The 13,247-nt window shown below is 42.9% G+C and overlaps 1 protein-coding gene across 4 annotated transcripts in view; it reads left to right on the top strand.

Moving 5' to 3' along the window:
• Positions 1-13,247, top strand: part of LOC121913694 (triple functional domain protein) — a 72,121-nt gene that overhangs the window by 20,372 nt on the left and 38,502 nt on the right. For all 4 annotated transcript variants that reach the window (XM_042436451.1, XM_042436450.1, XM_042436449.1 and 1 more), the window contains exons 3-4: positions 9,386-9,460; positions 12,352-12,466. In XM_042436451.1, the coding sequence (XP_042292385.1) occupies positions 9,386-9,460; positions 12,352-12,466 (190 nt within the window). The remainder of the gene's footprint in view (positions 1-9,385; positions 9,461-12,351; positions 12,467-13,247) is intronic.

Here is a 13,247-nt window from a genome sequence, read left to right as displayed (position 1 = left end):
TCTTTTAGTCCATGCTCTCCTGTTCAGATACGATGGTTTGCATGTGAAATCATTCCAGTGGTACCGGGGAGGATTTTACACAAAAATTTTAGGGGTGTGAGGCTGTAAAAATGTAGTGAAACCTGCCTTAAAGAGCTGCTAGCAGACAGTGTTAGAGTTTAATAACGCAGTGCCAGCTTTTATACTCCAATGAGACTAGAATTTGGGTGTGAACATTGAATATTTATATATTATTTCAACATTTCTTGGAGAGAAATTAGAAAATTTGTGGATTGTGATAGTGAAATGGCAGCTAAAAATATGTGTACATATTACTCAAACTCTGGATGGAACAATAGGGTGCAATTTTAGGTTTTCTTTATTGTTAACTAGGTACCCACTTGTTCGTGTGTGTACAATGGCATAGCTAGTGCCAGCTGTACCCACAGTAGGTGCATTGTTGAGTGGCACAGCTGTGTCTGATCACAACAGCCAATAAGATGCGCCCTTCTTATTTCTTAGGGCGACTCCCTACTTTGCTCTATACTAGTAGGGAAAGGCGGGTGAGCAGTCGCCCGAAAGTAAAGTGGGCTAATGGCAGTTCAGACAGGAGGAGATGAATAACAGTGTTGTGGGCTGTGAATAAAAATGCAAAGCACAAAAATGGCAATTGTAACGGAGAGAAAGAGGAAGACAGAGGGTTCATGGTGTGAAAGGGAGACGACAGAAGAGTCAGCACAAGAAATGAGCCAGATGAGTTCATTGGGCAGAGAGAAAGATCAAGACGGAAGCATAATAAGAGAATGAAATTGATGAACAACATAGTGTTGTTCTCCTAACAGCCTCATTCTGTCAGCCTCTGTCTCAGACACAAAAGTGACACATCTACAAGTCATTGACACAGTTATCTGTAACCTTCCAGTAATTTCTTTTTAGTGAAAGTGTAGCCTGTTAATGCACAACCACAAAAGGCAGCAGTTTATGTTTTTGAAATTGCCCAGGATGACGGTAAAGTCTGTAATGATTGGAAAATGACAATCCTCTCTCAGTGCTCCTCTCACTTCCACATTTATTTATGAACAGAAGCTCTATGCTCCGCGTTCCCTCCGAACAGCGATCGTCCAGTCATACAGCAGGTCTATCAAGCTTTGGATGGTGGTTTCGGTTTTTTTTTTAATGCTAGTCCTGTTCTACTGGATTTAGCAACCCCAGCCAGATTCATTATCTGAGATAGTGTTACATTCACCTAACACATTGGTTAGTCCTCACCCTAAAAGTCTTCTCTCTCTACAGCATGAAAATACAGACAAAGAGGCATAAATCTAAGTAGCTAAACAGTGTTATACCAGAAGGAAACATACTTACAATTACAATACTAGGACTATCTGCAGGTTTTGCCTCAGTCTTTTAGTGTTAAGTTATGTATGTTGTCACCAAATGATTATTTGAGACCCATTAACGTGTTTCTCATTTTTAAACTAGTCGGCTAAAAGCATAAAAAAGTCAAACAGAGATGGTGGTTTCAACAATGACAGTTGTTATTTTAGTTGGCGAAATTGGAATTCCCAGAATAGAAATGAACAGACTGCTTTTGTCTACCACTGTCTAATATCAAGGACCCCTTGTTTCAGACATTACTAAGAATTTAAAGTGGTAAATCTTCCCGTTATTGTAAACTGCTTTATGTGTTATGCTAGAATAGAAAGCTTGATTAGGAATATCAACAGTAACTAAGTGGAGCTGGACTTTGTGAACGGTCAATTCACCGCTGTATTCTGGACCAGTGTAGGATTTTCACAGGATGAATCTATCTGGGAGGTGATGACAGTGAATATCTTTAATCATGACAATTTAGAGAAGAGTTTTTTTTTTCCCACACTAGAGTCGTTGTAGAGAGGGAAATGCTTCTGAATCAATGTTTGAACCATGAGATACATAAAACATGTTCATGCATACTTGAGTAAAATCAGTATAGTGTCAAAATCAAATGAATTCCATTCAGGAATTCCCACAGTGAGACAGCGTAGCATTCATGAATAAAATCAACATGTGATCATATAAAACTATGTCGTATCAATCAGCACTGCTACTGACTTTCCAGGATCTTTTTTCTTTTTTTCTTTCCCTAACCAGGGCTTTTAAGAGTGTTTTTAAGTGAGATCAGGATGTAGGGCAGGGGTCCAGGTCGCGGACGCCCTATTCCTGTCCACTCCCTCAGCCTCAAGGAATTCCTGCCATTCCCACACATCCCTCAGCAAGGAATTTCTGACACGCCGTGAATGTGGGAAGTCCGCAGCTATGCAGGGACGCACATGTGCACGGTTCTGGTTTCTCTTGTCCCGTAACAGCTGGCTTAGAAACATGATGTGTCCAAGTCAGCTGCTGGGGAGCCATTATGAGATTACGCCTATATGTAACTGCTCTTTAATCAGATAGGGAAGATGCTATATGCGTGAAAGTGTGTGTGCACTCTTTTTGTGGTATGTAGGCAACTTTTCCCCCTCCCTCTGCTGACTGTACCACCCATCCCATCTGTCTTGGTCTAAGGCAGCTGTTGCATTCTGTGTGTGTGTGTGTGTGTGTGTGTGTGTGTGTATTTTTTTAATACACAGCAAAACACACACCCTGACCCCCTCCCGGTATTTGTCACAATCTCTCCAGGGCAGTCTTGTAGTGGTGTTGTTGAGTAAACGGCTTTGTTGTATCAGCCAGTTTAATGCCCACTTGACCTCTTGGAGGCCCCTACTAGAGTCAAGCCTCTGAGGTGTGTGCCAAGTGTTGACATATTCTGACACACACACACACACACACACACGACCCAGTAACAGTCCTGACCTGGAATGATCACTGACTGTGTTGTGGTAGTTTCCATACAGCAAAGGATGATGGACATTTCTGGCATTTCCCTCTCATCCCGTACCCTTTCTCACTCAGGGGTGTAGCCGAATCGGTGGTTTCTGCGTTTGACCACCACCCACTTCACACAGGACCAGTCACCCAGGAAATATTGGGACCAACTGTCAGTTAGACAAGGTTGATCCGGTTAATGGTGCATTTTTGTTGTATTGGATAGACGGCGCATACAAGCAGCCTGGAAAATACTGTTCACCTCGACGTTTGGGGAGTAAATTCTTCTTGGGAATTTAGAGCTTGGCAGCGGACACCGGTTTCTCTGAATTCCTGAATTTAGACATCATCAACAAGGTAATAATTACCTTCTCAGCTGTAGTTAATGTATTATTGATTATCAATGAAAAATGAGGAATGTAATGAAATTTTATATCCCAGTGTTTCCCACAGTATACTTCATCACTCTTGAGGAGGGTGATCATCGACTACTTGTTATTTACTTTTCATTTAGTGCGCCAGCAACTTCATGCGTCACAGCACCCAGAATGAACCCAACAACAGAAAGTTACAGCCCGCTTCTTGTTTTTGTGTGGGGAATGTAACTGTATCGAGTACAGACCAACAACGTGACCAGCAATGACCAAGTCAGCATCATGACTCGGTCACGTCATTGTTTACTGAAAGTTTTGTGGTGATCCTCATTTTAAGCCAGAGGATTCAATGATGCCGTTTTCTTAAGATATCAGATATCACATTGTTTATCATCAGCAAGGTTTCTTTACTGGTGAATACAGTCTTCTTACTTAACAGGCTTCTTGACCGTTTAAAACAATAGTTTTTTTCGGGAGACTTGTCATCACCATGACCAGGCAACCAGCTGACACTCCAGGAAGTCACCGCATCTGGTTGTTTTTCACTAAGAATTAACTACAAATACATCTTTTTCTCAGAATAACAGGCCTAAAAAAAGAAAAGTGAACAACAGTAATTTATTATCGCTTAATAATGAGATTATTAAGTCTTAATGACTAGAAGGTAATGCCTTAATGAAGTTGTGACCTTGAGATAATGGGCCTAAAACATTACAAGCAGCCACAGCTGCTCAGGGCTTCCATTGTAGCACCTTAAACAGGTTCATAGCTCAGATGAAGTCACATATTTGTGCACAAGACACAAATGATGATGTGTTTTGGGGGTAAATTGCTTAACATTGATACATGTAGACACATACAGATGTGTAATCCCAGCACAGCCAGTGTCTAGTGGCTCCACTGGAGTGACAGACTGGTGTGTGTTTGATTTTATATCCCAGCCTCTCCTCTACTGTAAGGGTTTCCCCTGTCCATCTCAAGTCTCCCTCCTCATGCTAAGCAGCTTCTCAGGGTGCATAAATGCAGTGCAGGCATATTATAATTACAGCCCCTCCTACACATTGAGGGATTACCTTCAGGAACCTGCCTTTCCAAAAGACAGGCAGATTAGCAGCTCACCTAATGCCACATGAGGTGCACACCAATACCGTGCATCCGCACTACTGCTACTGTGCTCATGACAAGTCCATACTGATAGCTCTGCTACTGCTTGGAAATGTTTGCTCCAGCTTTTCCATATGGACATGTAGACAACCCCAAAATGGGCGGTTTTGGTTGTCTGCTGGATTGGAATATCTCCCCTCAGGAATCCCAGGATTAGCCGCAGCTGCTGCGACTCTGCCCACAGTGGACTGGGATCCCTTCAGCACATCATCCCGTCAGTCTATCATTAGCCGATGGTGGCAGCGGACTACGTTTCCCCATCAGCAAACAAAGCCAGATCTCTAGCAATTTATGGATTTTTACAATTTATGGAAGAATTATCAAGCATGGCTTGCTGGGCAACCAGTCACAAGTGGCGGTATGCCCAGACAGGCTCCGCCCTCATCCAGCTGACAGGTACAACGTTGCGTCTTTGGGGTGGGAGGGGTTGGGAGGGGGAAGGGGCGGGGGTATTGTCTGCCATTGAGCTTTGACAGACAATACTGAACATAGAAAGGAGGAGGAATAGAAGAGAGAGGAAGATAGAAACGAGTGTGTGTTTGATGATGACTAATTGGTCTTCTTCTCCCTCACTTTGTTCACCTGTCATTTCCCACCAGCTCCCCCTCGGCCTCTGTTGCTTACTTTCCCTCCCTCACTCTCCACTGTCCCCTTCATTCCCTCCCCTCTCTCTCTCTCTCTCTTCTTCTTCTCTCATCCCAGTTGCATCAGGATTACTTGTCTCATTATCCCACAAATTTTTCATAGTTTTCCTCGTCCGGTTTGCCCAGAAAACCCTCCTTCTTCAGTCTGTGTTTTGTGTGTGTGTGTGTGTGTGTGTGTGTGTATGTGGGTGTATGTGGGTGTGAGGGTGTGACCAGGCCACTCTATATTTAGCTGCTGTGCCACTTTCTCCAGTCCCACAGCACTGCAGAGCACAGGGAAGTGATGTGTCTGTGTGTTTAAACTTACCTTTTGTGTTTGCTAAGAGAGGAAATCCACCCCAAAAATACTTCAACACTGCTGTAACACCCAATTCATCGTCAGGCTAAACATAGGAAATATGTCATCATGTTCAGATATTTCCAGATACAATTGCCATAGTGTAATAGTCATTGAAAGATTTTCAGTGAGCTAGACAATTAACAGTAATCATAAAGTAATACTTGGTAATCCTAGCAAGCGATTCTTTAAAACTCAGACTGCTCAAACATGCTGTTAAGTTGCTTTTCCGTCTATCGTATGTCAAACTAAAAGTGCTTCTCTAGAGCTTGTTAAGAGACTAACTGGAAAGGAAACGATAGTTCCTGGAATGCCCCGAACACAACAGACTGATGATATGTAATAGTGCAAGAGTATCCGAGGATTTTGACCTTTCAGAAAATTATTGGATTGTGACAGACAAACGGAGACAGAGCTATTTCTCTCTCAGGGTAAACATGACCATGTACATAAACCCAGTCAGACTGTGGTTACGTTTGCAAAAGAGGAGGAAGAGGAGAGCCGGTAGAAGGAGGAAAAGGTTTTGTGGGTTCAAAATGTGTGTGTATCTATGTGTTTTGGGGGTTTACAGAGGATGATGTGTGTCTGGGCTGACCTTAATCCAGTAACCGTTAAATCACTGTACAGTAGCACATTCACTCAGCACTACAAAGCACTCGCTGTGTGTGCTCGCTCTACACACACACACACACACACACACACACGCACACACAGTGGTTTTCTGCTCGTCATCTTGTCAACATTAGGTTTTACATTGACCTTTGATTATCCTGCTTGGTGGCAGCCAGCCAATCAGACAGCAAGTTTGTGGGCAACATCAAAGATAGTCGTTTCTTTAGATGAATCACCCCATGGTGAAAAGATGCTGACTTATCTATTTGTGTGCATGTGTTGCCATTCATCCTCAATATGCTCCTCAGAGTGCACATTTAGCTTCACACAGCAACGGCAGTTAGAGATACGCAGCTGCTGTAACTTTCATGTAACGTAAAGGCCGTATTTGAGGTCCACATGACAGCAATGAAGTTGTTTTTAAAAGGCAAATGTTTTGTAGCTTCTACTCATTAGAGGCGGATAAATTCATGTAGGGAAGCAACTAAAGATTATTTTAAATATTGATTAATCTGCTTATATTTTTTGTTATTTTCATGATTAATTGATGAATCATTTGACCTAAAAAAGCAAAATTTCCTAAAACGCAGTGTGAAGCATTAAATTGCCTCAAAAATTTTTAGTTTTCTGTCAAGTAAGACATAAAAGGAGCAAATCCTCACATATGTCATCACAAACGTTTTGCTTGAAAACTTTTTCAAAATACTTGCTGAGCGACTATTCCTTTTCAGCTCTAGATTCATGGAAGCATAAAAAGGTACCAAACAAAGCCACAAATTGTTTGTAACAATTGTTAACAATGTTTGTTTTTTTAACTTTTGTTCCTATTGACACATTTTTCCATATCAGTTTTCATGCAGTAGTTATGCACAGTAAAGAAAGAAAACATGGTTCCAGCTGTATGTTATGAGATGAGGATGCAACAGCAAAACCTGTATATCAGGGCTTCAGACCAAAAGATCCACAATCTGCAGCTTTTTCATTTCTACCAATCACAACCACAGATTTGACTTATTAGTTTATAGTGTTTGGTTGCCAAGCAAAACTGCCAAACATCTAATGGTTGCTGCTTCTCAAATGTGATAATGTGATTGAATTTCTCTTTTATATCACTACTTGCCGGATTTGAATCGTTTGTCAAGCAAAACAAGACATTTGAAGGTGTTATTTTGGGCTCTAGAAAGTTGTGATAGGCTCACTAAATCACTCATCAATAATGAAACTAATCATTAGTTGCAGCCCGACTTGTTACCCCATAGAGAGTAGACCCCGGTCCATGTGTGGTTCCTAGAAATAGAGGCAGAGCAAGAGCCACCCCCTTCCCCCCCCCCCCCCCCCACACGCCAACCTCCTCTCATACAAATAACTACAAGCTCACTCTCTACAGGAGCGCAGTGGGAAATGTAGTTGATCATACTAATTTGTTTTTGTGGCACCCTGAAGGAGGGCAGTAGACAAATGAGAGGAGGAAAGAAGAGTAAAAATAGAGACAACTCCTGATCTATCTCCTCCGGTGGCGGAAAGAATTAGCATCTCATTAGCATCCAGTCACAAATACGACGACATGCTGAAAGAAGAGAACAGAGTACAATTCACTCCGAGTGCCTGGGAGGGATGTGTGCGCAAGTTTGCATCATAACAATAGTAAAAGGCCAACTGAGAGATTACTACTTCCCTTTACAGTTATTCTTGTTATGTAATAAATGGCAACAATCTGTGTGTATGTGCGTATCAGTCACAACACGTCCTACTAGTTCACCACCACACTATAAGGCACTTCTTTGTTTTTTTTCTGTAGTACGTATGTACATCATATATCCTGACACTTTTAGGATAATTTGTGTTAAACACGCTATGAATTGCCCCCAATTAAAGTTTCAGATAACTTGTGAAAGAAAGCAAAGCAGGAATCTTGCTCAGACACGCAGGATGAGGGTGAAAAAGAGGAGAAAGTCAGTGGGACGTAAAAGTCAAAGAGAGAGAACAACAGCAAAAGAGACACTTGGGTAATATGACTTGTCTGGGTCATCAGTCACACAAACCAGACCTCTGCTCTGTCTCAAGGACAAAATCTGGGTCTATCCTGTCCACCTGCATGTGTTGAAGCTGAGATGTGAGTTTAATCACGTCAGGGAATCTCTCGTGTGTGCGTGTGTGCGTGTTACTTTAACAGGTTTTCACTTATTGAGAATCTCCTGACAGCAATTGATTCACTTCTGGCAGAATATTAGCAGCACAGCGGGGGGGAGGGGGGAGGGGGGGGGTCTTTGGCACAGTCGCGCCCGTGAGATCCAGCTTGACGTTTATAGGGTGTCAGTTTATTGTTCAGGGTTATTGCTGTGGGGAAGTTTGCATCAGTTCTCATGCTTAACTATCCATTTATTCCAGACAAACCGGTATGTAAAACACATCAGTCCTTGTGCGCTGGAGGATTTCTGCCAAGAAAAAAAAAAGTATCAGTTAAGAAAATGTTCAAGCTTTCATGAAGCTACTAGAGGTTCAGCTACTTTCATGTGATTCATCAGCGGATACAAGTGCTAGCAGACATTTATTTATAGGAAAATGTCACCGATTAGTAGTTTAGGAGAAGTCAAACAGTTAGAGTGGGTAAAGTAACTATATTTATATTCATTCTTCTCAGATGACAACTTGTTGGCCTTCTCTAATAGCGACATTTAGAAAAATCTCCTGACTGCGGTTTGTACAGAAGGTGAAGGGAAATACTGAAAGCTGAGTCTCAGTTTCTAAATTGAAAACATGCAGTCAGTTGACGACGCCAAGGATTTATGAAGCTGAAAGAAAATTCTGGGATAATTGGGGTAATAATTTTTAATGTTCACCTTTTGTTTAGTCCTTTTTTTTTTTCCCTCCATTTAACACTAACTGGTAGATGTGAAAATTTACCAGCCACTTTTCATATGTTGGAATCTTGTGAATATCTGCAGTATTTAACAGTGTTACGCTTTAACTCTAGTTGATGGGAACTGAAGTGGCTTATGTAGTTTTACCCCATTTCACCTCTGTTACCGCAAGAGCTACAACAGCTCTTTGTTTCCCCTGAACTTCCCCTGAGTTTGTCTCACCACTACTGTTTCTCCAACCACAGCCTCTGTGCTTCCTCTTGGTGTGTGTGTGTCTGTGTCAGTGAATCTTACTGACTTTTTCCTCCATGATGCAAGCAATCTGAAATGGGACTCAATCCCCCGTATTTAAAAGCTTCAGATCTCCAGATTACAAGTGGTCGAAATCTGCTCTGTCCCAAATAATCTGCGCTGAAGGAGGAAGAAAAAAAAAAAACAAACTCACAGCTTATCGAGGGGGAAAGAACAAGTAGAGACATGACATTAAAAGCAGATAAAAGAGGTTTCATTCTTCCTCCATCTGAGCCTTATTGTCTTACTCTCGCTTCCTTTTCTCTATCTCTACAGGTTTCAGGAGAAATGAGGAGATGAGAGCAATGGAGGTGCTTCCCATCCTCAAAGAAAAAGTTGCCTTTTTGTCAGGTAAGTGTGTGAGCGAGTGTGTGTGCGTGTCTAGTCTCTCAAGTCTACAAGCCTGGACTGTCTGATCATGGCAGAAAAAGCTAATGAAACATGAAGGAGAGTCCTCACACACACACACACACACAGCTCCCCGGTATTAAGCCATACACATTCTCCTGCAGCGTCTTTGTCTCACTCACACGCACTCACACAGTGTGGACATAATAATAAGCCGTGCACTCTGCTTGTAAAAACTCACAAGGTCAGACTGAGGCCCAGACACTTGGCCCTTGACCCTTCATCACACACATCCATGTATGCAGAGACTACACACAACACACACACACACACACAGACATCCATTGTGTAGCCAGTGTCAGCAGGACTACAGAATAGAGAGCTACAGCTGCCTGTGTCTTTGCCCCCTCCAAGGGAAGTTCAGCCATGTCTGACACACACACACATGCTGACACTCACACACACAAACACACACACACACACACACACACACTCGAGTCGTGCCAGGGAAAACTCACAGGAGGCCGAGCTGCAGATATGGAATGCCAAGAACATCCAGCAGGATTATTTGTACAACACACAAAAACATTATTCAGCTCCTGCGTGCGTGCGTGCATGCGTGTGTGTGTGTGTGTCTGTGTGTGTGTTAAAGAGTGTGTGTGTGTGTGTTATCATCACATGTATCTATGTGTGTGCAAATGCCATTGGAAAAACCTTCATGCAGCAGATCTAAGCAGCGCCGACTGGAGCAGCAAAGTGAAATGTGTGTTAATTGGTGAGCGCGTGCGTGCGTGTGCACACTCCACTTTGGTCTCCTTGTGTGTGCAGCGAAGGTCACAGGCAGAAACGCAATGATGAGGACGATGACTCAGACAAACACACAGAAACTGAGAGCAGGAGAGACAGGGCGGCGTTGCCATGGAGATGACTTACGGTCAGCAACCGCATCCCATAGTAGACGCTGGCGGAGTAATTGGCTTTGAATTGAAGGAGGGAGGGAGGGAGGTAGAGGAGGGACCGCTGGTGAAAAGGAGGGTAAATGAGCTAAGCCTATTATCCCGAATCCGTCCTCTTAATAAATGGGCCATGTTCGCCCTCACTCATGTTTGCCTGTTTGCCACGTGAGCGTTTGATTCTCTCCTCGGAGCAGCCGGGCCGAGCCTACAGGCGCGCAGCAACCCAACTGAACTCACTAATTTGTGGGCTGAGAGCAGTCAGCCTGTGTTTACAAGTTCCCACGTGAGTGGAGCAGCTCTCTGCTTCTGCAACCAGTCAGGAACTAGAAGAAAAATATTATTGTAGTTCCAGAAATTCGTAATTCAGGCAGCCTCATGACTACGTAAACAGTAAATGTTACCTAACTACTAATTACACTGACAGAATAATATGCGAAAGATTCAGACTAGAAGGCTTTTGAAGGCAGAAATACTGTAAACATACAAAATGTCATATATGCAAAATTACACACTGTATAGGTCACTATATAACATACAGAAACCCTGCGCTTGGTTGGTCTCTCCACCATTTTGGTTGAGACAGCTATTGCATGAGTTTCCCTGAACATTTGCATAGAGATGCATGGTCCCTAGAGAGGATGAATCCTACTGACTTTAGTGATCCCCAAGCTTTTCCTCTAGTGCTACCAGTAGGTGGGGCATTTTACCCATTTATTATGTGGCATGCTTCTTCACCAGCAGGCTGCCAGTATGTGCCACACTTGAAAAATTTAAATCAGGCTGGATCCACACTGAAAGCCTGTTGTAGGCAGATGACCATCTGACACATCATTTGTTCGAACAATAACATTTAGGAGGACACAGCATACAGTTAAGCTCTTAATGTACATTCTTGGATTTAAAACCTGCAGTGTGGAACTTTTACATAGAAATGAACATCCTTTACATTCAAGCCTTTGCCAAACGTCTTGATGAAGCCTATCACTGCCAGGTAAATCTCTCTGTATTTCACAGAATACCAGTTTTTAATCTGGTGTCTGGTGTGACATTCCCGCGCTGGCTGGATGAATGTATACTGCGAATACTCTATGGGCAGAGCTCGCGCACTAGAGACTTCTGCTGGCCGAGCGGCTAACTTCCAGCTAACTTGAACGGGGATAAAATAATTGAATCGTGCGGCTCTTCTAGACTTTACAAATGTTATCAGACTGAATGGTTCATATTCTGATAGTGAAATGAGTCATTTCTCGGGGGTTGTGTGACGGACAAAACAATTTATCCACCGTTATACAGCAGCAACGGTAGCGACAGAGTAGCCTACGACGTAAGCACGTGTCAACAGTGTTTTTGTAATTACTCTCACTGCCAGGAAGGGGAGACAAAAGTCCCGCACTCCAGCTTTAATAGGGTAGCATTTCCTTCTCTGTTATTTTAGGAAATGTAGTTTTCTACATTTGTCTGTGTTATGATTTGCCAGTGTCTGCCTTGTAAATTAGATATTATAAATTAGAACGGTGCTATTAATTTTATGTATCTAGCAGATTAAATAGTATTTGAAATCAATTGTAAATCTGTTGCCAAAGGCGTTTTAATTAAGCAGGCTCAGCATCTCACATTTGAAGAGCCTATTTCTCATCTGCTGGATTAACTAACTTGTTACTATCATGCCTGTTGTAGTCTTGTCAGACTTTTTGCTGATTTAGTGACACACATGTAACACTCTGCTACTAGGCCGTCTTCACAGGAGACATTTTGTCTTATTATAGAGGGAAAAGCACAGATGTCACTAATAACACTACAGGTTATTAGTGAACCACAAAAGCAAATACAGTGTTTTAAAGTATTGTTTTTTTATTAGACACCTACATTTTCTGTCATGTTCTTACTCTGATGTCACTAACTGTGTGTATATGTGTGTGTGTGTGTGTGTGGCCTCAGGTGGCAGAGACAGACGTGGCGGTCCAGTGTTAACGTTTCCATCACGCAGCAACCATGACAGAATACGAACGGACGACCTAAGGAGACTGATCGCCTACCTCGCCGGCATCCCCAGGTTACACATTCATTACATTTTGGTCTTTGATGTCTGCGCGTGTGAGTACAGTATGTGTGTGCGTTGTAGATTTCTTTTTTTTTTTTCTCAAGGAGAAGGAGAAGCAATACCTCAAAGCGAGGCGAACACCCAGAGCAAGCTGATGAGGCTGTGTAACACGTGAGAGGGCTGAGATGAGCATGTGAGGGATGAGAGAGGAACAGAGAGAGAGGAGAGAGAGAGAGAGAGAAATAATTCAAGACCAGTTAGCTTGCCGCAGCTTTTTTGCTGCCAAAAATCAGTTGTAGAGACATAGTGAGATGCTGAGACAGAGAGGGAAAGCCTGAGCTGAGAGAGGGATGTATAACAGAAAACAAGTGAGGGATCAACAGAGAGAAAGCAGTAGAGAGAGAAAGGAGGAGGAGGAGGAGGAGGGGAGGAGGATTAAAACTGACAGAGAGAGGGAGAGCGCATGTGTGAGGAGGTGTGTGAGCGAGTGAGCGAGCGAGCAAGTAAGTGTGTGCGTGCGTGTGTGTGTGTGAAAGCAAAACAAAGTGTCGCAGTAGCTGAGGCAGTGCAGCAGCAGCAGTAGTTGCTGTGGACGAGTAGCTTCTCACCTCGCAGGTAAAGCATCTCTCCTCTCCAGCTCTGTGTTTACTTCTCTTTTCTCTTTAATCCGGCGCTCGTCTCCTCCCTCCATCCGTCTTAATCCATCCCCTCCTCTCTCCGTCTACTCTCCATTTATCACCACATTATCTATGTAAGGGTTGAAAATACGAGTGAATTCACTGCAAATCTCCCT

This window comes from Thunnus maccoyii, chromosome 15 (genome assembly GCF_910596095.1).
Source record: "Thunnus maccoyii chromosome 15, fThuMac1.1, whole genome shotgun sequence".
NCBI lineage: Eukaryota > Metazoa > Chordata > Actinopteri > Scombriformes > Scombridae > Thunnus > Thunnus maccoyii.
The sequence above is the reverse complement of the archived record's forward strand: the minus strand, read 5'-3'. Positions and strand labels throughout refer to the sequence as shown.